General features: G+C 35.6%; 1 protein-coding gene across 3 annotated transcripts in view; it reads right to left on the bottom strand.

Moving 5' to 3' along the window:
* The window catches only part of STK31 (serine/threonine kinase 31), a 75621-nt gene extending 53139 nt beyond the window's left edge, over positions 1-22482 (bottom strand). For 2 of the 3 annotated variants that reach the window (XM_042968304.1, XM_042968320.1), the window contains exons 1-8: positions 22373-22482; positions 20658-20704; positions 20517-20569; positions 15513-15611; positions 9879-9953; positions 7771-7929; positions 2831-3189; positions 1516-1690 (exon numbers count right to left, since the gene is read on the bottom strand). In XM_042968304.1, the coding sequence (XP_042824238.1) occupies positions 1516-1690; positions 2831-3189; positions 7771-7929; positions 9879-9953; positions 15513-15611; positions 20517-20569; positions 20658-20704; positions 22373-22431 (1026 nt within the window). In that variant the 5' untranslated portion in view covers positions 22432-22482. Of the gene's footprint in view, positions 1-1515; positions 1691-2830; positions 3190-7770; positions 7930-9878; positions 9954-15512; positions 15612-20516; positions 20570-20657; positions 20705-22244; positions 22336-22372 lie in introns of those variants that run through there. The other variant, XM_007089047.2, reaches the window with a different exon arrangement.
* Positions 22483-26281: the final 3799 nt, after the last annotated feature.

Raw genomic sequence — 26281 nt, 5'->3', positions numbered from 1 at the left:
ATCAAGCCCCACTCTGTTCAGAATCCCAAGGATTCTCTTTCCCACTCTCTCTCTCTGCCCCTCTCCCCTCAATAAATAAACTTTAAAATAATAATAATTAGATTTTAGGGAACTTCCAGATTGGTGAACCAATGTACTGGGAGAGTGGCAAGCTAAAATAAAATACCCTTGCTCCCCTACCCCACCCACCTCCACCCTGATCATAACATCCTCGGTGCATCTCTTCCTTTTATTTGGTTGTTCCTGCATTATATTCTTTATAATAAAACTGTAATCATAAGTATAGCACCTTCCTGAATTCTGTGAGTTGTTTCAGTGAATTATTGAACAAAGAGAGTAGGGATCATAGGAACCCTCAATTTATAGGCAGAAGTGGGGTAGCTGGGGGACATGATCATGGCTGGTATCTGAAACAGAAGTCTTATGGGACCGAGTCCTTAACTTGTGGGTCTGTGCCAACTCCTGGTATTTAGTGTCACAAACGAAATGCAGGACAGACATCCAGGTGGTGATGTGAACTGTAGAAACAGTGTTGGAATAGTACATTTAGTGTACATTTGTTCTAACGGACATTAGAAAAAATGTACACATTTAAAAAATTCACAGTATTCTTAGGGGAAAAAATGCCCTGAATCTAAGCAAACCTTGAGACCTAACTACCATAAAAGGAAATAGATGGAGATAAAGGAGCCTCTTAAGCAACGCCAAGGATGCAGATTAAGCAATTTGAAGAGACTTATCATCCAAAATGCAATGCATAGGCCTGACTGAGATCCTGAGTGGAGGAAACTAAAGAGCATTCATAGAAATCCAAGAAATCTGAACATTGGATATTAAAAGATATTACAGAATGACGGTTAATTTGTAAGTGTGAACAGTATAATGGTTGTCTTTTTTGAAATTATTTCCAACTAGAGATACACACTAAAACATATACAGTAGAATATTATGAATGGGATTTGTTTTAAAATAACTCAGGAGGAAGTAACTAGGTGGCTCAGGCCCAACAGTGCAGAGCCTGCTTGGGATTTTCTCTCTCTCCCTCTATCTCTGCTCGTTCCCTGCTTGTGCTTTCTCTCTCTCTCTCAAAAGAAATAAACTTAAAAAAATAAAATAACTCAGGAAGTACAGATTTTTTTTAAAAAGATTGCCCATGTGTTTAATAATTGTAAAATTAAGTGATGAGTACACAGGATCAATTATTCAATTCTCTCTCTCCTTCTGAAATGTTTGAAATTTCTCATAGTTAAGTTTTTTTAAAAAACATAAAAGGAAATGTAAATGAGAAATTATTAATTAGTCCTTCAAACATTCAATGAAATCCAAAGATGATTAGTTTGGAGTGTAAGACAAAATTTCAACTGTAAACAAATATAAAGAAAGGACAGAGTGAGAGAAGGGAGAGAGAAAAGGAAGACAACACAAAGTAACAGAAAATTAAACAAAGAAGAGCAGAGGAGTACACAGATTTCCTAGCTGGTCATTCTTTACCTTATACCAGTGAACATACCATACCTGCAGCTCCTGGATGGTCTGTTCTACTTTGGATTCTAAAGTTTTATAACTTTCAAGAAGAACCTCTTTTTCTGTTTTAAGCCTTTCATTTTCTTCAATCAGTTTCTGGTCCTGCTTAATTTTTGCCAGGCTGACATTAGACCCTAGATTAAAGTCTCCAACAGCCAAACTGTCCCTATTAAAAACAAATTCACTCATTTTAAAAACCAAATTGTGTAAGGCTGACAGAGATCATAAACTAAATCATCCTAGACTTTTTATACCACACTATACCTTAAGTTAATTTTGAAAACTAATTTAAAACCTTTTTCTAGTTTGGGGCACATAAGTGGGTTAGTCAGTCAAGCATCTGACTTCAGCCCAGGTCATGATCCTCTGCTTTGTGGGTTCAAGCCCTGCGTCGGGCCAGTGCTGACAGCTCGGAGCCTGGAGCCTGCTTCAGATTCTGTGTCTCCCTCTCTCTCTGCCCCTCCCCTGCTTGCACTCTGTCTCTCTGTCTTCCCAAAATAAATAAACATTAAAAAAAATTTTTTTAACCTTTATCTAGTTCAACATTATAAAATATTTTAATGCAAACTAGGTTTTATAACTAAGGTCACACTTCAAAAACAATGCTACCAACACTCAAATATATTCCAACTGCCTTGTAGCAATATCAACTCAGGCAAATACAGTAAAGTGCATTCTATATCAGTTTCTTCCAATTCCTCCTCCCCATCAACCCCACTCCAGTTGTTGGATCATTACACAGAAGTATACAAATGGTGTGATACTTACAAACATTAAACCTGGCTTTCTGCTTCAAGTTTATAATTCAAAAAGTTTAAAATTCACTAAAAAGTGAATTCCCTTTATAATAATCAAATTTTACCACAGTAAGCTATCACAGGAAGAACAAAGAGTTTCTCTTTTGTTAAAAAGGAAAGGCAATTCCCTGAAATCCATTAAAATATTCTTAAAGCCATAGGAAAACTTCAAAGTTTAACTGAAATTCTGGCCCTGCCCAAATAATTCAGATTTAGGGACAGATTTTTATTTTTGATAAACATATTCAAAAGAATTAGTATGAGGAGTTGGTATGTGAACTTTAAACAACTGAGAAACGACTTTTCTTTCAAAGTGGCTTTTAATGAAAATATTCCTGCTAAAACAGAGAGGAATACATGTTTGAGAAAAATAGAAATGAGTATCATCCCTCAAAATCACTGATATGTAGATGAGGACTCCAAAACATAAGCCTTCCTTCTACTATGACAAGAGCTTCTACCATGAATTAGAAACTAGGTTAAGACTAAAATCCCCACAACAGTCTTACTTTGGAAACGTCACATGATTTCCTGCATCATTTTCATTCTTCGAGTCCAGAATCATCCTCCCACTTAAACGCCCCTTTGGTCGGCTAAAGGCTGACTGGTTTGATCTGTGTCCCCATGTAGGAATGGGGCTTTTGAGGTTCCTGAGGACAAGCTGACCAGGATCTGATTTTTTTTCCTCACAGATGTTAGTGCTGGAAGTAAGTCTGCATTTTTCCGCAAATCCTTTCTTAGCCACCTCTTCCCCTATATCCACACTGCCATACTCAGCCTGAGCAATAACTGTTCCATCTTGATAAGTTGCTTTAATTCTCATTTTTATCTCCTTTTCAAAAATCAAGCTCCCCAGAAAGGTTCTTCCCTAAGAAAGATGAGGAGGAAAAAAAGAGGTAAACCAACTACACCAACATGTTTATTTTGTTTCTACCCAGTTTTTCAAACAACCATACTTCTATCATGCTGAAATCTCTATAAAAGTAGTCTTACCTTGTTGTTGACTGTACACAAATATATTTCTGCATGTGTATGCATATATTCCAATTACACACTTAATAAAATCTTCCTTTCCAGAAGTAGAACTAGCACCTGTATAGGCAGCCATATTTATAAATTTTAAATTTTTAAATGTGTACCAATTAAATATCCTAGAATAGTTGTTTTAAAGCAAACAGACTGTGTTGACCATTTTGGCCCCAATGAAATGAAATGGTGTCCTGAGGAGCACAGCACATAAAAATGAATTCTGGTATCTAGTTAAGGGGCTCAAATTCAACAAAACTTTAAAAATAGTTTTAGAATCAGAATTAGGTACTCTGGTTACGGGTGCATGGCTAGCTCAGTGGGTGGAGCATGTATCTCTTGATCTTGGGGTAGTGGGTTTGAGCCCCACCTTGGATGTAGAGATTACTTAAAAATTAAATCTAAAAAAAAAAAAAAAAAGAATTAGGTACTCTGGTTTTAAAGTAAGACAACAGTAGGAGAGAAAAAAAATAAAAAAAGGAAATCATACCAGTAATAATCCAGGTAACAAGAGCATAAAGACCAAACTAAAAACTAGAAAATATGAGCTGGCTACATTTAAATAAAAAAGGAAGGGGCGGCAGAGGGGGAGGAGGGAGGGAAAAGAAAAAATTTCAAGGTCCAAGGAGGAAGAGGAGCTACAGAAAGAAAAAAAAATGTCAAGAAACTAAATAACATTGGTAGGAAGTAACTATCTTCTCTTTTTTAACTATACAATAGAAGAGTAGAAAAGTGTATGTGAAGAGTAAAAGTGAAACCTGTGTAGAAGTTCTTAACCTTTTCTGAGCCATGGGCTCCTTTATCAGGCTGATGGAACTTTTGGAATACCCCTCTGAAAAATGTTTTTAAATGCAGAGAAAACTATTTCACTGTGATACATTTTAACCCCAAGTTAAGAAACCCTGTACCTAGAATATATCTGAAAGGGCACAGGAAGGCAAACTATATATGCTCAAGGATCATCAAGCATCCACAAACTAAATTACAAAGTATATTAAGTTTATAAAAACACAGTTTTTATCAATTTTTCAAACCACAAAATGTTTAAATACACACATCCTGAGAGGCTTGAATTTACCAAGAATACCAATATAGATAGCAAAGGTGGTTCAGAAGGCATCCCCAACAAATGAGGGATACCTAGGTGGCTCAGTTGGTTGGGTGTCCGACTCTTGATTTCTGCTCCAGTCATGATCTCACAGTTCATGGGATCAAGCCCCAAGTCTGGCCCTGTGCTGACAGTACAGAGCCTGCTTGGGATTCTCTCTCTACCCCTCCCCTGCTCTCTCTTTCAAAATAAACATTAAAAAAAAAAAAAAAAAGCCATCACCAATAAATGAGATGAAGCAAGCAAAGCTAACAAACTCAAAATACAACTCATAGAAACATATCAGATTAAGATTTTGATCAATCAGAACACAGTTTTGGATTAACCTCTTTCATACAAAACCCCTTGGTTTCAACCCTTTATGCTGAAAATTTATCTAAAATCAAGTACAACTGAGGCACCCGCGTGGCTCAGTCAGTTAAGCATCTGACTTCAGCTCAGGTCATGATCTTGCAATTTGTGAGTTCAAGCCCTGAATCAGGCTCTGTGCTGACAGCTCAGAGCCTGGAGCCTGCTTCAGATTCTCTGTCTCCATCTTTCTCTGCCCCTCCCCAACTTGTGCTCTGTCTCTCTCAAAAATAAACATTACAAAAAGATTTTAATAAAAACAAAATAAAATCAAGTACAACTTGCACTCCCAACCAATATTAATGGAAGTGACAGTGTCTGAATATTATTACTGGAATATGTAGAATTCTTAATATCAAGTAACTCTGTCTTTGGGCAACATATGGATTTAAATGGAAATAATCTACTTTGTACAAAAGTTCCAATTACCTAAAGCTGAATGCTCCAAAGGTATACTACTCCTTGCTTAGAATATTTTATGCAAAAATCTGATTTTAGACTTTTCTCTGAAGTCAAATTCCTTTTAGTTATGGCCACCAATAACAATTAGTTGTTCAACAAAATTCTCCCTGAATCATTTATAATCACAAAGACAGAACCCTAAATTTGGAATAAAATCTAAGTTCTCCTAAATTCTAACTAACAGAAAAAATGACCCAGTAGATGATACATGGGTGTTTTAATATTATAACTTACCATAAATATATTTTCTACATATTCTTTTTTAAATGTCAAATATTTAATTTTTATAGTGAGAAATGTGTTACAGTTCTCATTAAATCTTGCATGCTGGAAAGAGATATATTTATTTTCAAAACATATTTAGGCATTTAAAAGGCATAAGATTTACCTGTTAAATAAATTTGGTCATTGTTTTAGAACACAGAGCTTTCAATGATTAAAAAGATGATGTCATTTTTCTAAGACATATTTCATTCTGTTTCCCAAACTGGTAAGCTTTATTCAGAAACAAGAAAGCATAACTTTCTTTCTACTTTAGTCTACCTAATCTTGTCTGGATATATTAGAAAACAGCCAAAAAGGCCTTTAATCTGTTATACCCAAATTCTAATCTCTACCTCTCATTCCCTGATACTATGTAAATTTTTTAAAACAAGGGAGGCATTTAGGGCATAAATCTGCTGAGCGTCAGCATTTGTAACCACCATTCTGAGTATCAATTTCAACTGTGTTATAACATGGGTATAAAAGTACTGGCTTAAAATGTATTATTTTAGTGCCAAGGTCACCCTCTGGAAGTCTCTCTCTTTTTAACTAAATCTCTACTATTCATTTGTTCAAATGTTAGATAAATTGGATGGTGATCTAACACGTAACAGGCAAGAGCAGGGAGATCAGGCATACAAAAATAAATAAAATACTTTTCTCTACTAAGACAGTCTTATCTCTACAAGCTCACTATCTTGTGGAGCAAGAAAAAGACCACAACTCTGCATGCCTTATACACTGAGTGACTAAAACAGCTGCAGGGGAATGGATGGTGGGTATTAGCAAAGACATTATACAGGAAATTTTATTTGAGCCTTAAACTGAAAATTAATGGCTAGACATGGGATTCTTGAGCAGAGACACTCAATAATAACTATTTCTTTCCAGAAAACATTCAGTTTGCTAATTAGCTGAACTCCAATCAACAGTCTTTTTATTGAACTTAAACATACAAACACAAATAGTACCACCTGTAAAGAACCTATGAAGCATACAAAACATTACCAATAACTAATGTCTATTCCTCAGTTCCAAAACCAACTTTTAAAAATGACCTTTTATTCTTGATTCATGTTTGTTTCAATTAACATAAAGTTTTTATCATCTTACTATGAGAACAGAACAGACTTGAGTTCCAGCCTTAGCTCAGCCATAATTAGCCTATGACTTTAAATAAGTCATCTAATTGTTCTAGAGCCAATTTCTTTATTTGTAAAATAATGAGGTGAGAGCAGATGAATTCTAAGGTCAATAAATTTCTAGGCTTGCAAGAAATTCAAGATGAGCCTCTACCTTGGTCAAAACATCTGCATTAAAGGGAAACATAATAAACTTCAGATTTTAAACCAGAAACTTAGGGCTATCAATTTATAATAATATCTATGCTTTACTCTGTATTTCTGAAAGTCTTCAGTTCCAAGTACAGAAATGTTTCTTCGAAGTAACTATAGTGCAGACAAAATTACACCCAACAACCTACAAGGTTCTCAAATTAAAAAAAAAAAAAGGAGGCAAATAGGTTTCTGAATTTTACTATTCCTCATGGTATTGATTAAATCATTTTAACATGTTATTTGAGCTAAGTTAAAAAATATAAATCTGATTACGTAGCAGTATAGTATCTCCTCAACAACAGTAACACCCACCAAAAGAACATCATTACTGCACAGGAGATTTAAAAAGAGGTAGAATTTAAGACTACCCCTGAAACTATGAAATATCTGCCAGAATTAGGCTACTAATCCAAAATTTAATGGGATGAATACAAACTAGAATCTAGATAGCAGAACATCATTGCCAACTGCTACACCAAACAGAATAAACCCTTGCCAAAATGATAAAATCTGATTAATTCACAACTCCACTTTTGGTATTTATGGCCAGGGCTAGGTTAAAGATCACTCTTATTTAATACTCTCTCAAAAGCAAAAGATAACAATAATTATATTATCATTTTCTCCATCATAAGAGACTCTTAAATTTTCACATGAGAAGAAACTATTTACACTTATTATGTAAATATATATACACATACATATCACTCTGATCATCACAAATGTTTACATGGCAAAGATGAGCACAAATAATTGTTTTTGAATCATTCTATAATTCATATTTTTCACTAATTTATACAGGCTTCAATATTAAAGAATTAGAAGAATTTAACTACATTTATATTTTGTTTCAACCACACAGCTTTACCTCTATTAACAAAAATGTTAAAAATCTGTGACTTGCCTGATCAAACTGGGTAACTTCTTGGCCAGAAGGAATCTGTAGTCCCCAAAGTCTATACTTTTTGGCAACACTAGAAAACTGCAGATCCAAAGGAATCTCAACTATATCAGATCGATTCAGAATTTCAGTATTTCCATAGTCAATGTATCTCACCAGACACTGAGAAAAAATTAGACAAATACTAACACAAGGGAACTTAGATTAAACATCTCCAAAGAAACCACCAATTTGCTGCTTTCTGTTAATTACCTGTAAGTCAAGACAGCCTTTCACCTCAAATTGATAAAATGTATTCAGAAACAAGTGCTCAAACAATACCCCCAAAGTAAAGAAAATCCATCCATAGTTCATGAGATTCCAGTGATTTCTGTTTGGTTGTAAGTTAACTAGTTATACTAGTATCAACCAGTACTATCAAACTAGTTATACTAGTATCAAACAGTACTACTATCAGACAGTACCCCTGATTTCAGTTTAGGTCTTAATCCCAGGGTTGTGAGATTGAGCCCCACATCAGGCTCCATGCTGAGAGTGGAACCTGCTTAAGATATTCTCTCTCTCCCTTTCTCTCTATCTCTTCCTCCCTCTCTCCTCCTCTGCCCCTCTCCCCCACTCATGCTCTCTCTCTTTCTCTAAAATTAAAAAATAATAATAATAAATAAAAAGGTAAAGAAACAGCTAATATTTAAATAAACAAATCTATGAAGCTTATGGCCTCCCCTATCTCAAATGTTAAAATCAATCAACACTTCTAAATCCAAGTTGGAAACAGTAACACCTGAAAAGAAAGGCAAAATTCTCAAACTTCCTTTGGTAAAATTAAATCCATCCCAGGTGTTAGACCTAGGATATGAATTAAATTCACCCTCACATCCAGCTCTATTTAGAAAGTAAAAAAGAAAATGAGTTTATCATGAGGTCAAAGCCATCTTGCCCCTTAATTTTAAAAAGTTACAGCCAAAGCAAAAGCAAACACAATATATCATCTCCAGGTGTCAAACTGTGGGGAAAACATCTAATTAGAAAGATCTATTTCACCAAGATAAACCATTACCTGTGATGGTAATAAATCATGAGATTTTTTTTTTTAAGTTACTCTGAGAATTATTTGTTTTATCTTATCATATCCTTTTACACCAAGAAAAATATTTTATAAAACATATACATTTAAGAAAATATTTTAGGGGCGCCTGGGTGGCTCAGTCGGTTAAGTAGTCGACTTCGGCTCAGGTCATGATCTCACGGTCCGTGAGTTCGAGCCCCGCGTCGGGCTCTGTGCTGACAGCTCAGAGCCTGGAGCCTGCTTCAGATTCTGTGTCTCCCTCTCTCTGACCCTCCCCCGTTCATCCTCTGTCTCTCTCTGTCTCAAAAATAAATAAACGTTAAAAAAAAAAAAAAGAAAATATTTTAACTCCAGTAAAGCAGATACAGGAAAAAAACAGTAAAGGAAAGCCTACAGAGATGCTTTTACACAGCCTGTAATGTGTAACTGCCATCAAACAGCCATTCAGAATCTCATCTCCACAAATCCCCTTAAAATCTCCCTCAAGTTGAGTTAAAAAAAATCAAATAGCTAAACACAAAGAAAATTCATCACATTTAACCAAAGCATGAAAAAGCAGTAAGCCAATCTTCATTAACAATCTGCAAATCAACTAAGCAAAAGATAAAGAGAACTTCTTTTGAGTAGATCAAATGTTCTTTTCCTACTCAATCTTAATAGAATGAACTTTTAAAGTTACTTAGCAAGAACCAAACGTGACGATTAAGAACTGAGACACAAAGAGCCCACTGGTCAGCAAAAATCATTCACAAATTATGTAATCTATCCTAGGACAATGTGCAGTGATTATATGACAACTTAAATTCAGAAGGATATTCCTGAATCTAACCTGGATTTTTTTTAAGCAATTCACTCCTTTGTGTTCACTAGGTAAAAAAAAAAAAAAAAAAAAAGTTTTAATCAATTTATAAGTTCATTTGAACCAGATCTTCAGATCTTATTACTACTATGTATAAGGAATGAAGGGCTAAATAAAAGCATCAAATTTTGGAACCAAAATAATTGTCACTCGGGGCAAAAAAAACCCGAAAACACTTGCTCCTGCCTTTTCATCACTGATGATTTTCAGTACTTTGCATCTGTACCAACATTTATCTTCAGAAAATAATCCACCATAAATCTATAAAGAGAAAAAGAAAGTAAAATTATTTGGCACTTTAATGATTCAAAGTATGCTACATAGATCAGAATGGTTAGCATTTATTAAGCACTTACTAAATGGCAATAAGATACTCTGGTTTCTCTTCAGATCGCATAAATCTTTCGCCTTTTACTAAATGGCAATAAGCACCTTATATATAATAACTTATTTTATTCTCACAATAACTGTAAAAGGCAGATACTTTCTGTTCACCATTATATCCCCAAACTCATAAGCTACAATTCAAAGTCAGGCAATCTGATTTCAGAGTCCATAATTCAATTTTGCTTCTCAAAAAAAAAAAAAGACATAAAAAACAAAATTCAAAAAAAAGCATACGCATCAAAGACTTAAAATCATGCTATTTTAATGTCTGAAGACATAACTGGTACAATTAATTGTTCTTAAAATATAAAGATGCCAAGTACATACCATAAATCTCAACCATGTGGGATCCATACATCCTACCAGCCAAGAAAGATTTTTATACTTTTTACTTTATATGTAAGGACTCTAGTGTTATTAAATGGATAAAATTAAATTAGATAATATTCTTAATACTGAATTTTATTTTAAATTTATATTTTAATTTAATTATGTCAAATATAAAAACAAAGGAGGGGCGCCTGGGTGGCTCAGTCGGTTGAGCATCTGACTTCAGCTCAGGTCATGATCTCGCGTTCGTGAGTTTGAGCCCCACGTCAGGCTCTGTGCTACCAGCTCAGAGCCTGAAGCCTGCTTCTTATTCTGTGTCTCCCTCTCTCTCTGCACCTCCCTTGCTCACTCACACTCTATCTCTCTCACTTGCTCACTCTCAAAAATAGACATTTAAAAAAATTATAAAAAAGAACAAAGGAAAATTTACATACTTTATGTCAATTTTTCAATCTTAGCACTACTGACATTTTCAAACAGGATAATTCCTTGGCAGGAAGATGGGGCAGGGGCTCATTCCCATCCTGTGCACTGTAGGATAGTTAGCAGCATCCTCCTTAGCCTCCACCTACAATGCCAAGAAGCACCCTCTCCGGTGTGGCAACCAAAAATGTCTCGAGACACTGCCAAATTATCACCTGGGGGTGAGGGTGGGGGATACAAAATCACCCTAGGTTGATAATGACTTTCTTTTTTTCTTTTTTTTTAGCTTATTTGAAATCAAGAGAAAGACAGCGAGAGAGCACACATGAGCGGGGGAGAGGCAGAGAGAGAGGGAGAGAAAGAATCCCAAACAGCCTCCATGCTGTCAGTGCAGAGCCCAACATGGGCTTCATTCAATGAACCATGAGATTGTGACCTGAGCAAAAACCAAGAGTGGGATGCTCAACCGACTGAGCCACACAGCCATTTTAAATCATTCATTTTAATCATACATTCTCAACAGGGTAAATACTATTCTCAAGGAAGTGAAAACTCGTTTGGAAGAGAGGGGTGTCTTCAATATTACAATTGTTTGTAGCCCTCTAAAGTTCAAACCTATCTCACAGCATAAACAGATAAATAGTGTATCTATGGTGTTAATATGTCTTGAGGTGAGGAGACTCATTAGAGAAAAAATACCTTAAAAGGGCATATGAAAGGTTGGAACACTGCCTTAAGTGAAGTGTAAAATTAATTTTAAGAGTGCCTGGGTGGCTCAGTCAGTTAAGCATCCGACTTTGGCTCAGGTCATGATTTTGCAGTTCGTGAGTTCAAGCCCTGCATTGGGCTCTCTGCTGTCAACACAAAGCCCACTTCGTGAGACAGATCCTCTGTCTCCCTCTCTCTCTGCCCCTCCCCTGCTCAGGCATGCTTACTCTCTCACTCTCTCTCAAAAATAAACATTTAAATAAAAAATATTAATTTTAAGTGTATCACTCTGAAGTAAGACAAATTCACAGATTTTGAAGCAAAGATATATACAGTATGAAATACAAAAGTCCTCAACTTCCCAAAGCAACAAAGTACAAATCAATTCAGAAACACAATGGATATCTAACAAAGCAAATATTACAAAGGATAGGTATGAAATTAGCACTTAACTCTGGTTCCCTCAGCTAACATTCAAAAACTGGAGAGCAACAGAGAGCACAAATGGCAGGGTACATTCTCCCAACCATCTTACTTCATTTTTCAGCAAGCAAAAAGGTTTAGTAGCAAAAATAGCTCCTATCCAATTTCAAACTCTGCAAAAGGTCACATTAACCTTTAGTTAAGACTTTGTAATAATATGCTAATATAATTAAAAATTCAATATTAAGTAAGTGACACAAATGGAGCATCACTGCAACCCAGTGTACATAGAGGTGGGGATACTTGTATCCAAGAATAGAGCTGGGACCCAACAAAGCTGAGGAATCTGAAGTTTTTGACTCTGTTAGTGTGAATAATCACAAAAACCAGCACAAATACAACTCTATCTTGAGGAAATTTCAACACTTTCATAACTTTCAAACACTATCATAACTACACATGCACTCCCATTGTGCCAGGTACCAATCTTCTCCTCTCACAGCTCCACTATTTATAGCCCATGACCCAGCTACAGGATGAGAGGCAGATACTCATTCACTTCGGAAAATTTACAAAGTATAATCCATTCATAAGTAACCAGAGTGGCTGAGTAATCATTTATAATAGGAAATCTATTATTGAAACTAGTTTGAGTATTTTGTAAAGCAAGTAATTTATTTTGCATTCAACAGAGGAAAAGTGGGTATATTTTAATTTATAACACTAGTAAACACAGTCCTAGGCTACAAGGATGCTTAAAAAAACCCTAGAATTTCACAAATTCTAGTTAACCATTCTAATGTTCAGCTCCAACCTACATTCCTTCCTTCTAATCTCTTCTTTTTACACATTTTTATATATGCCATTGGGGTTGTAATTATTTTAAAATAAAAGTAATAGAGGCACATTATTAAAAGACAATCAAAACACATCAAAAAAAGTAAGACTTCCTTACCAACACTCTTCAACATACACCTCCTAAAAATAATTTTACACTTACACTAATTTTACATATATGCTAGGATATGTTTATTTACACAAATGTGCTCATTTTACATCCACTATTTTATACACCTAATTCCATATTAAACTATAGAGATCTTAAATAAGAGATCTTATTTACAAACAGAGCTTAGAGTTGGGTGAGGCAAACAAGGCACCCATGGCCAAAATTTAAAGAGGCACTCACTCTGAGGTGTACGTTAGAGTGCCTCCTTAAATTTTAATTTAAATGTAAGTGCCTCCTTAAAATTTCCATTTACTTTACCATAGTATCAGCGTCTGAAATAACGAAGTATTCCAAAATAAGGATCTACCACAATTCATTAATTATTCCAGTATCAGATTAACATCTAAGGGGGTGGGCTCTCTGAGTTTGAATACTTAATCCATTATACTAGTGGGTGACTTTCATAAAGTTATCATAGCCATGCTTCAATTTTCAAAAACACATAAAATAACAGCATCTGCTTCATAGGGATGCTATGAGGACTAAATGAGCTAATACGTGTAAAGTGCTTAGAACACTGTTTCAAAAGGATAAGATTCAATAAATGCCAGCTACCATTATTATTACTACTACTACTACTAGTAGATATTTAGTTAATCTCCATTTTACCTATTACAAATAATACTGCAATTAATCATAAAACACCTTTCTTTGTGTACTTATAAAAATGTCCAAAGGGTAAATTTTTGACAGAGAAATTGATATATCCAAGAATATAAGCATTTATTATTTCAAAAACACTCATTTACAGTCACCTGGAATTTTTGAAAACAAAAATTCCAGTACAACTCAATAAAGAAAGGATGACTGTTTTGATAAGTGATGCTGGCATAACTGGATAACCATATGGGAAAAAAAATAAATTTGACTCCTACTTCACATCATAACCAAAATTTTCCTGGAGGTAAACCACAGCCCCAAATGCAAAAGATAAAAGCTTGAGGGGTTGGGAGGAAACATAGAATATATTCATGACCTTGGGTTAAGTAAAGGGGTCTTAGATAGGAAACAAAAAGTATATACCAAAAAAAAAAAAAAATTATAAATTAGACTACAAATGACATAAAGAAAGTGAGTAGGGAAGACACAGATAAGGAGTAGATACTAACAATACACATGTAAGACAAAGGACTCATATCCAAATTATGTAATGAATATATATAGAACTTCCTACATATCAATTAAAACAACCTTGAAAATGGGGAAAAGATGTAAAAAGGCACTTCACAAAAGAGGATATTCAAAAGGCTAATAAAACTATGAAAATAGTGGGGCGCCTGGGTGGCTCAGTTGGTTAAGCATCCGACTCTTGATTTCAGTTCAGGTCATGACCTCAGGGTCAGCTGTAAGATAGAGTCCCACATCAGGCTCTGTGCTGGGCATAGGGGCCTGCTTGAGATTCATTCTCTCTCTCCCTCTGCCACACCCCTATGTGCACTTTCTCTCTCAAAAAAAAAAAAGAAAAAAAAAACCTATGAAAAACTACAACTATGAAAATATGGTGAAGCTCTGTACTCAGGAAAATAAAATCAGAACACCACACTACACCCACCAAATGGCTAAAATTTAAAAGAATGACAATGCAAAGGATTGATGAGGACAATGAGGAACTAGAATCCTCATACTTTGCTGGTAAGAATAAAAATTAGTTCAATACTTTCACCAAACTGTGGCCAGTACCTACCAAAGTGAAACATGCCTACCCCATGACTTAGCAATTCTACTCCTAGGTATGCAGTGAAAATAAAAAAGTTAATACATCCAACAAAAAAACTGTGTAAGTATTTCATAGTAGCATTAATTCACAGTAGCCAAAAACTGCAAACAATCCAAACGGCCATCAAAGGAGAACAAACATATCAACTGTGGTGTATTTATATACAAGTACTGCATAGCTTGAAAAAGAACAACTACCAATACCAATACACACAATAATATGGAAGAATCTCAGAAATTCTGCTGAATGAAAGAAGCTAGACATACACAAAAGAGTACACACTGTATGATTTAAGAACAGATAAGTGAATTTTCAGTGACAGAAATCAGAATAATTACTTCTTGTTAGAAGGACTACTGATGAAGAATTGACTGAGAAAGGGTCTGCAGGAATTTTCCAGGAAGAGGGAACCATATCTTGATCTGAGTGATTACTATATCTTGATCTGCGTAAAAATTCTTTAAGCTGTACAGCTGTGACTTGTGTGCATTACTGTATGTAAATTATACCTCAATTTTTAAAAAAAAGAAAAAAATCATCAAAATTTTCTCCATAAAGATAACTTTTACAGATTTTTTTTCCAATCAGTGTCGAAGACAAGGATTGTGTTTTGTTCACCATTGTATACTCAAAGCTTACCACCGTAAGAGCACACAGTCCATAGTATTTTTGAAAGAATAAATTTATTATGACTATAGTTTATATCACTTCTAAAAAGTTGCCTCTCTTTTTCAAATACATCAAAACTTCCAACAATTATAAAATCTAAGACATAAGAAAGCCATCAGGAGAGGGAATAATTATACCCGAGAATATGGCTCACCTTCTTTGGATCAAGATTCCCAAAAACTGAATTGGCATGGGGACAAACTTCAGACAGTGAGCAACCAATCTTCATAATATCCTTATTTCTACTGATACTCTAGAAGGAAGAATAGCTATAGTGTAAAATTCAATAAATTATTTGACAGTGCTATACAACTGAGAGTTCTACTAAGCATTACTTAAAAGATTTTGGAGCATTCAAGGTGCACCTACATGGCTCAGTTGGCTAAGCGTTGGGACTCTTGATTTCAGCTCAGGGCATGATCTCTCGGTTCAGGACATCAAGCCCCACGCTAACAGCACAGATGCTGCTTGGAATTCTCACTCCCTCTCTCTCTGCCCCTCCCTCACTCATGCACTCTCTCAAAACATAATAAATAAACATTAAAAAAAGATTCTGGAGCATTAGAGATTAAATCAAATTCTTACAGTAACATTTTTTCATAATTCAAATGAGTTCTTTATTAAGAAGTGGTACTACGTTTTAGAAAATCTTTACTTTGCAGTGAGTTCAAATTACTTGGAATTCAAACTAAGAAAGCAAAAACTATTAAATCCTAAAATGTAATATAAACAATTGTGTCTGGATTTTACTATACATCTAATGGTTCAAAATGGATAGCATATTTTGGTCAAATGATGAGTCTTCTCATATATTTGTTGTTGGATAAAACAGATGTAAAAAAAAAGTTAAATGTATATAATCCTCTATACACAAATACTGCATCTAGTTAGTAAATTCATTTGTCATGGGTATGGGCTAACAATTTTGAAGTGTATACTAGGATCGAACAAATAAGTAAATATACCACAGACAATGATAGCAGGAAAGAAGTTACAAAAAAAAGAAAGAAGGCTAAAATGAACCTGCACTGTCAGATTAGAATTGGAAGATATTCATATGAACTCATAGTATGTATGTGTATATATACACATTTGTGTGCATATACATGCATATATGAAAGATACAAAAATATAGATATGTACATGTGTACGTTTTTATACACATATTTTTTCCAGCTCTGTCTGCTGACAGGGCCTAAAAGCAATGACACTCCATCAGCAAAAAGCACAACTAGTGCCCAGATCTTGATATCTAAACACCATTCTCCAATAAAAGGAACCAGGGTTCTGGAGAATAGTGGATTCCAGGATGAAGATAGGGAAAAAGATGATCCTGGAATTTTTGGTCATGCCAGAAAGTAAAGAAATGCTCAAAAAATAAATGGGGATATGTTTTAAAAGGCACAACAGCCTATGTGAATAATCTCCTGATGCCCAAAGCTGCAACAATGTAAACAACAAAATAAGTAGTGATAGTGCTGTATTATAGCCCATGGAATAAATAACCATGAGTCCATATTAACCTAAATAATTGAGTAAATGATTGGAGAAGATACAGCGCTTCCTCACAGAAGAATTCCAATTAATACATGCAGAAAGCATACGAAAAATTTAAAAAATCATCATTAGACAATGACTACAGTAATAAATAATAAAAATTTGTGGGTGAAAAGTTGAAGAGAAATACAACTAGACAATCTTAATGTATCTCCCTCTAAAACATTTATTTATTTATTTATTTTCAGGGGGGGGGAGAGAGAGAGAGGGAGGGAGGGAGAGGGAGGAGGGCACAAGTGGGGGAGGGGCAGAGCGGGGGGGTGGGGAGAGAGAATCTCAAGCAGGCTCCACACTGTCAGTGCAGAGCCCAATACAGTGTTCAAACTCATAAACCATAAGATCATGATCTGAGCCAAAGCTAGACGCTTAACTGACTGAGCCACCCAGGCACCCCTAAAACACTTATTAATTACAAAAGGAAAAACAGTAACTTTAAAGTGAAGAAACCCAGCAGATAGCACCTTAACCAAGTGGATAAAGGTTAACATTATCAATAATGATTTATCAATATCATGAATCCCCAAGATAATGCACTAGAAAGGACAAAGTATCATTTCTGTAGTATTACAGCCAATCTATTTATGAAAAACCATCAAACAAATCTAAACTAAGAGATGTTGTATAAAATAAGTGACCAGTACTCATCAAAAATGTCAAAATCAGTAAAGACAAGGATAAATAAAAGAACAAACCAAAGTCAGAAGAAACTAAAAAAACATGACAACTAAATACAATGAGGGATCCTAGACTAGAAAAAAAGATGGGAGCACCTGGGTAGCTCAGTTGGTTAGGCATCCGATTCTTGATTTTGGCTCAGGTCATGATCTCACAAGGTTCGTGAGATCCAGCCCTGAGTGAAGCTCCTTGCTCACAGTGCAGAGCCTGCTTGGGATTCTCTCTCTTCCTCTCTCTCTCTGCCCCTCTCCCACTCACGCATGCATGCGCTCACACTCTCTCAAAATAAATAAAACATTTTTTTAATTTAAAATGGAATTTTAAAAAAAAGACAATGAAAAAACTGTTGAAAGTTGAATACAGGCTGCAGCTAATTATCTGGCTTTGTTTAACTGTATTATGGTTATGTAAAATGTTAGCAGTACTGGAAGCTACATGAAGGGTATAAAGAAAGACTCTGTACTAATTTTATGACCTTCCCATAAATCTAAAGTTATTTCAAAATAAATAATTAAATGTACATATATGTTCTTAATATATCAACAAAATATTTTGTAGCTATATGACTAAAATAAGGAAATATCTTTCTTTCAAAAAAAGGTGAAGGCCACTTAGGATTCCTTCAGCTGCTACTCATTCCACTTGGCCTACCAAAAATTCTCATATAAGTGGCCTATATGGCAGATATCCATGGAGTCAGAAAAACAGAGAGTATAGGTGAGAAGAACTTCATCTTGATCAGCCTCCACATATTTGTGAATATTTATTCTTTATTTATATCCCATTCCAACTCCAGTCAAATTTTATAATTTGCTTCTTGAAATAATCATTCAATTCATATGAATGCCATTAGTAGCTTTAACTCTTAATCTTTTCATACATTTATGACATGTTTCATAACTTCTTAAAATGTTTAAATTTCTACAAGGCCTCCACTTCATGGTTGATATCAGAGGTTGGCAAATTTTGGCCTCCACCACTTGCTTTGGTAAATAAAGTTTTAATGGATCACAGCCACATCTATGTACTGTCTTCGTAAGCCTTTGCACTACAACAGCAGAGCTGACAGAGTTGAATAGTTACTATAGACTATATGGCCCACTATCCTTAAAAATATTTACAATCTAATCTTTTACAGGAATAGTTTGCTGACTCCTGGTTTAAATAATAACTCCAAATTCGGGTGCCTGGTTGGCTCAATCGGTTAAGCATCCGACTTCAGCTCAGGTCATGATCTCACAGTTCGTGGGTTCAAGCTCCACATCAGGCTCTCCATTGTCAGTGTGGAGCCTGCTTCGGATCCTCTGTCTCCCTCTCTCTGCCCTCCCTTGTTGGTTCTCTCTCTCAAAATAAATAAATAAATTTTAAAAATTAAAAAATAATAACTCCAAATTCAATCAACAGCTTCACAAAAAGGTCAGTTGAAATCAAAGTCTACAGCTGCACTGATCAATAGGCAATACCCTCCTGAAATGTAGCTAGTCTGATTTGAGATAGAGTATACTGTAAATCTAAAATACACATCAGGGGCGCCTGGGTGGCGCAGTCGGTTAAGCGTCCGACTTCAGCCAGGTCACGATCTCTCGGTCCGCGTCGGGCTCTGGGCTGATGGCTCGGAGCCTGGAGCCTGTTTCCAATTCTGTGTCTCCCTCTCTCACTGCCCCACCCCCGTTCATGCTCTGTCTCTCTCTGTCCCAAAAATAAATAAAAAACGTTGAAAAAAAAATTAAAAAAATAAATAAATAAAATACACATCAGATTTCAAAATTTAATATGAAAAGGAAAATAAAATACTTATAAATATATCTGTGTTGAAATATTTTGGATATATTGAGTATATTAAAATTTATTTCACCCTTTCTTTTTAGGTTTTCATGAGTCTGCTAAATTTTAAATTACTTATGTGGCTCACACATTTCTACTGGACAGTGCTGGTCTAGAAAATCTTATTTAAGCTATGAGCTTAAACATATCTATCATCTAATCTGGGACATTGTTGAGTGACACAGTTGCTATTAATACAGAGACAACATGCATAAAACATTTGGGTAGAATATATTTGCATAAGCAGAAAATATTTGCATAAGCAGAAATACAAATTTACCACAAGTTTTCTATGAATACCACCCTTCCACAGTGTTTTCTATATAGATATAAGAACAGTGGTTAATCGAATTCTTCTACAACTTTTCTTCTCGTAAATTCTATTTCCCATATTGCCAATTCACTCCACCACCACAAAAGAGTTCTCATACTGCAGTTCTTACAGAAAAATGCCATACCTTTCCCTCCCATATTATGTGTAGTTCACAAAATTAAAAACTAGTGAGTAATTGTGTAATTAGAGGAATTCACCTTTTTGAATTCTAGAACACAAGCATTTTGGTACTTTGCTTTATATTTAAACCTAAGGAAACTTATCTGACTTGAAGTCCATAGAAAACTATAAATGTTCCACTAGTGCTTCCAACTTCATGATGAAAAAGAGATTATATGTCAAATTCAAAGTTAAAGTATTAAAAAAAATTACATTAAAAAGTTAATATCTTTCAAGAAACAATCTTATAAAAGACCCCTAGATGGGGCTATAACTTCACAAATACAAGTTTCTTAGTGCATTCAGTAATTTATGCAGCCTAGATTGTTGGTGTTAAATTGAGTGTAATTCTGAAACCACAACTATAATCTTGCTGCTTTCTTTCTTTTTTAACTCAGTGCATTATAAGCATACTACTCATAACTCAGGTAGTAAGTCCCAGCTGTAACCAGTGCGCTTCCAAAAATGGCTTGTGTTAAATGTTCAATAATTAGGCACTGAGAATGACAAGGATATCTATATTCTGGGGTTTTTGTTTTTGTTTCTGTTGAGCAGGACCTGGGTGGGTGGAGGAAAGGGATGGGGAAAGAAATCAACCAGGCTATTTACCTGGGCCCAAAATGTTACCGCATCTTCCACATGACTTCCAACCACATCTTCAACTAAAACCAAATCAAAATGCAAAGAAAATTAGAAATTAATCAAGATTATCTAGCTCTTATATCCAAAAATAATTTTTAGTGTCAGTACCTTTATTGTAATGTGTATCTTCATCCATCTGGGCAATTCCTGAAAAACTGAAACAATTCAATACCTTAAATTAAGTTCTAATAATCTGTCCATTCACAGTAAATCAAGAAAGCCTAAACTATATAATGTTCAAATTCCTGCAAGTATGTTTTGTTCCTAAATAAAGTTATCAAAATTCAACCTCTATATCAAACATGACCTGAGAGATTTTCTCCAATAATTCTTGTCTTGAGTATACTGTACTCTGCCATTTCATCATATACAATCTCCATCTTTTGAAATTATCTCTTTTAGCCAAGATTTTACGAATTTACACTGAAGTAGATATCTAGACACATTCTAGTCAGTTACATAAATCAATACTTCAGAACAATATGCATATTCTTTCAAAAAAATTGATGCCCTCCCAAAAGGAGAGCAGGACTTCTACAATTCAAACAAAAAGAAACACTACAAATATATAGAGACCAAACGCTTCAGACTGGTAATCAATTTTATTTAAAAGATACAGTGATTTCTATTTTTGAAGAGGTATTTCAATTAAAGACTGCAAAATCAAATCAAATTTTGCCTATTACTTCAAAACTAATTTTCATTACATAGTATTATACGTTCTAACTCCAAAATATTTCAAAATAAATGTCTACTCGTTTATAACTTTATCATTAATATACTAGAATACTGCCCTTTACATAAATGTTAGTTCTTGGAAGGAAACAGAAAACAGACTTTTTAAGATCTTTAAAAGTAACCGAAGAACTGTGTTACACCAGAGTTTCAAATGCTCCCTCAAGTACTTACAGAAAGAGAAAAATTGTCCCAGGTTAAAAAAAAAAAAAAGTCAAAAATTTTAAACTTTTATTCTTCTGGTTTTTGTTATACCTTATATAGTTTTTTCACATACATTAAGCTGCATGAAAAGGTGTTCAAAATACGTATCCTACCTCCACTACTGGTCAAAAATACTTTTTTATTTAATAGAGCAAAAAGGCGTAAAACCAAGATGAAATGTTGAGAGAGACTGTATTTCTCTGTAAGCCATTGGCTTAGATTTAGTAAAACTGAAAATATCTGGAAATGCCGAGAATCTGTATGGTTCATCATAAAATCTGATTTTAAAAGGGGTCAAAAAGACTTTCCCGCGATGATTATGAAGAAACCGACGCTGTACCCGCTTCCAGCAAAAGTGGATTACCAGATGGCACTTCCAAATCTCCAATTCGTGGCAAAATTCGGAATAAGTGAGTCCAGGTTGCCCCTTGACACCTATTTTCTGAGGGATTTTGAAGTTTAAATGGCACAGAATTTGCGGGAAAAGAGAATTCCACCCCACAACAGGCCTGCAAATCCCCATCTCCACCGAGACTACGTAGGCCCAAGTTATTTGTAAACAGGTTTCGCCTCGCAGCCCTGCACTCAAAACCGGGGGTGCCCGGCACCCTCAGAAATAGGTGGGCGGCTCCAAGGCGAAGGAAGGCCGGGAAATGGGCCTTACCCCATACTTGGGAGCCCTAAATGGCAAGCAGAGGTGAAAAGACGGTCCTTGCGGCGGCTACAACCGCACCTACCAAAAAGACTACCACTGACCTCACACTTTCCACCACAGAAGCTCCAGAAAAGTGCCCCTGACCCCACATGCTGGGCCCTCAGCCCTCCACCGCCCGCCACCGCGGCTTGCCGTCAGCCCGCCGTCGCGCACGTGCAGAGAGACTTACCACGCGTGCCTAGGTCGCTCAGGCCCCGCACTGCGCTTGCGCCCACGTTGCTGCGCCATCACCCTGGCTTTTCGGGAGCCGCTGCTTGGTTCACGTGGCCGCCAAAGCCTGGGGCCTGAGGCACGGCGTGCTGGGCGGGGCCACGCACGGGGAACGCTGCGCACAGAGGCTGCAAGTGCGGGGATTCCTGAGCTTCCGCGCTCCACGCGCGCTGGCAGGTGGGAGGTTAATTTTACAAGGCTTCAAATAATGACGGAAGAGAGTGGTTTGGATTCCACAGTCTACTAATTTGCTCATATTGATTTAAATTTTAAAACGACCGAAACAGAAGAATCCCAACATTTGTTATACAAGTTGGAAAATAAGTAAATGAAATGTGACTTTTAAATCAGTAGCTTTACAAGCACTTCCCAGCCAAACCTTGGCATCAGATCTTTCTCTTGTTGCGGCCTTTTTTCAGGACAATAAGGAACAAAAATTAGTAGAGCTTAGCTGTTATATGCACCTATTTGTGGCAAACTTTGCACAACAGTTGAAAGTTATCTCTGTTGGGCGCCTAGGTGGCTCAGTGGGTTGAGCTGGGTTGAGCCCTGGTCTCTTGATTTCGGCTCATGTCACGTGAATTTAGCATGAGCTCATTTAACATTCTCATTCTCTCTCTCTCTCTCTCTCTCTCTCTCTCTCTCTTCCTCTCTCTTCCTCTCTCTTCCTCTCAGAATGGAGCCCATCTCTGGGGCTTGATTTCACAAACTGTGAGATCATGACCTGAGCCAAAATCAAGAGTTGGAGGCTTAATCCACGGAACCACACAAACACCCCATCCCTGTTAATTTTTAACAGCTTTACTGAGGTATGATTAATGTCCAGTAAACTGCAGTTATTAAAAGTATGCAATTTTATAGGTGAACATATGTATACAACTGTTGAAATCATCCTCACAATCAAGGTAACATTTCCTTCACCACCTTCAAAAGTATCCTCATGCCCCAGAAAAATACTTGGCTTCCCCCCCACCCCCACTCAAAGTGACAGGTTCTGCTTTCTGTCACCATACATTAGTTTGCATTTTCTGGAATTTGATGTTAATGAAATCATGCACTATGTATATTCTGTCTGGTTTCTTTCACTCAGCATAATTATTTTCAGATTCATCCATTTTGTCATGTGTATAAACAGTTTATTGCCCATTATTGCTGAGTACTATTCCATTACATGAATATAACACAATTTATCTACCTTTTAATAGATATTTAGATTGTTTCCAGTTTGGGATTGTTTCAAATAAAGCTGCTACGAACATTCATGTGCAAGTTTTTGTATGGGCATATGCCTTCATTTCTCCCAGGTTAATACCTAGGAGTAGAATGTTTGGGTCATATTATTGCATGTGTTTAAATTTTTAAGAAACTCCTAGACTATTTTCACAAAATAGTTTTACTATTTTATATTCCCACACCAGTGTTTAAGAGTTCTAGTTGCCCCGTATCCTCATCATCATCTTATACAGTCTGTGTTGTTGTTGTTATTTTTAATGTTTATTTTTGAAAGAGAGAGAGAGAGCATGGAGGAGGGGCAGAGAAAGAGTGAGACACAGAATCTGAAGCAGGCCCCAGGCTCTGAGCTGTCAGCACAGAGCCTGACTCAGGGCTCGAACTCATGAACCGTGAAATCATGACCTGAGCTGAAGTTGGACACACGACCAATTGAGCCACTCACGTGCCCCATATATAGATTTATTTTTCTTTTTCTGTATTTTTATTTTTATTTTTTTAAGTTTACTTACCTTATTTTGAGAGGGGGGGAGAAAGCAGGGGAGGGGCAGAGAGAGAGAGGGAAAGAGAGAATCCCAAGCAGGGTCCACACCAGCAAGGCAGAGCCCCAGTCAGGGCTCAAACTCACAAAGGATGAGATCATGACCTGAGCCAAAATCAAGAGTAAGTTGAAAAAAAAAAAAAGAGTCAGGATGTTTAACCGACTATATATGGTCCATGTTTTTAAGTTTAGACATTTATGTACAATAGCATCTCCTTGTAGTTTTAATTTCCATTTCTCTTGACTAAAAATGTTGAGCATCTTTTCATGTTTATTTCCCAACCATACAACTTCTTAGGTAAAGTGTCTGTTCAAACTTGTTCCCATTTTTTAACTGAATTCTTTCCTTATTGAGTTTTGCAGTTTGTTACATACTGCGGATATAACTCCTTCAAATTTGCAAATATTTTCTCGCAGTTTGTGGCTTATTTTTTCATTCTCTAAAAAGAGTATTTCAAACAGCACAAGTTCTTGATTTTGATGAAGTCCAATTTATAAGTTTTGTCTTTTATGGATCATGCTCTTGTGCTGTATCTAAGAAATCAGTGGCTAACCCAGTTCACAAAAGCTTCCTATATTTTCTACTAGAAATTTTACATGTTTAGGCTTTGTTTAGATCTATAATTCTTTTTGAGTTCATTTTTGTATAAGATGCAAAGCATGAATCAAAGTTTATACTTTTGCATTTGGATGTCCAGTTTTTCCACCACCATTTGTTGAAAATGCCATTATTTTTCCATTGAAGTGCCTTAACATCACTGTCAACAATCAACTGACCAGGGGTCCCTGGCTGGCTCAGTCAGTTGTCTGACTTTGGTTTTGGCTCAGGTCAAAATTTCACGGTTTATGGTTTTAAGCCCCGAATTGGGCTCTGGGCTAATGGCGTGGAGCCTGTTTGGGATTCTCTCTCGTGCGAGTTCTCTCCCCCTCCTCCCCCCGCCCTGCTCACTCTCTATCTCAAAAATAAATAAACATTTTAAAAAAATCAATTGACCATATATGTGTAGGACTATTTCTGAATTCTCTATTCTGTTACATTAATATATTTGCTTTAGTCTAAAAACACACCATCTTGATTATTGTAGTTTTATAATAAGTATTTAAGACTTATTATAGGCAAATACTTATTATAAGGCAGGTACTATAAGCCTTCCAATATTGTTCTCTTTCAAAATTGTTTTAGCATTGCAGTTCTGTGTGAATTTTAGAATTAACTTGTCAATGTCTACACACACAACACATACACAAAGTCTGCTGAGATTTTTATTGGAATTACATTTAATCTATACACTGAGAATTGACATCTTAACAATATTGAGTCTTCTGATCTATGAACACTGTGTATATATCCCCATTTTTTATATATTACTTTATTTCTCTGAGCAATACTTTGTATTTTTCAATGTTTTTTCAATGAACAAATTTTTCAATGTACAAAAGGTTTTGTACATCTTTGTCTAATTTATCCCTAAGAATTCTTTATGCTATTGTAAATGTTATTATTTTCTTGATTCCAATTTCTAGTTGTTTTGTTGATAGTATATAGAAATATAATTTTTGTATATTGATCTTATTTTCTGCATCCTTGCTAAATTCACTTATTTCCGGTTTTTTTAGTATATTTAATAGAATTATCTGCATATAAGTCACACGCAAATGAAGACTTTTACTTTTGCCTTTCCAATCTGGATATCTTTTCTTTTATCTTTCCTTATAGCAATGGCTAGAACCTCCAGTATGTTGAATGCAAGTGCCAAGAGCAGCCATCCTTGCCATGTTCCTCATCTGAGGAGGAAAGCATTTGCCTTTCAGCATTAACTATGATGTCAGCAGTGGCTTTTTAGTAAATACCCATTATCAGATTGAAGAAATTACCTTAATTCTTAGTTTGCTGAGAGTTTTTGTCTTGAATGTGTGTTGAATTTTGTCAAGTACTCCTACATCTATTAAGATGGTCATGTGGTTCTTTTTTAGTTTGTTAATATGATGAATTATATTAATTTTCATGTTAAGACAACCTTCCATTCCTTGGAAAACACCCATTCAATCATGAAATATTATCCATTTTACATATTCTTAGATTTGCCAAAATTGTTA

Source organism: Panthera tigris, chromosome A2 (genome assembly GCF_018350195.1).
Source record: "Panthera tigris isolate Pti1 chromosome A2, P.tigris_Pti1_mat1.1, whole genome shotgun sequence".
Taxonomy (NCBI): Eukaryota; Metazoa; Chordata; class Mammalia; order Carnivora; family Felidae; genus Panthera; species Panthera tigris.
The sequence above is the reverse complement of the archived record's forward strand: the minus strand, read 5'-3'. Positions and strand labels throughout refer to the sequence as shown.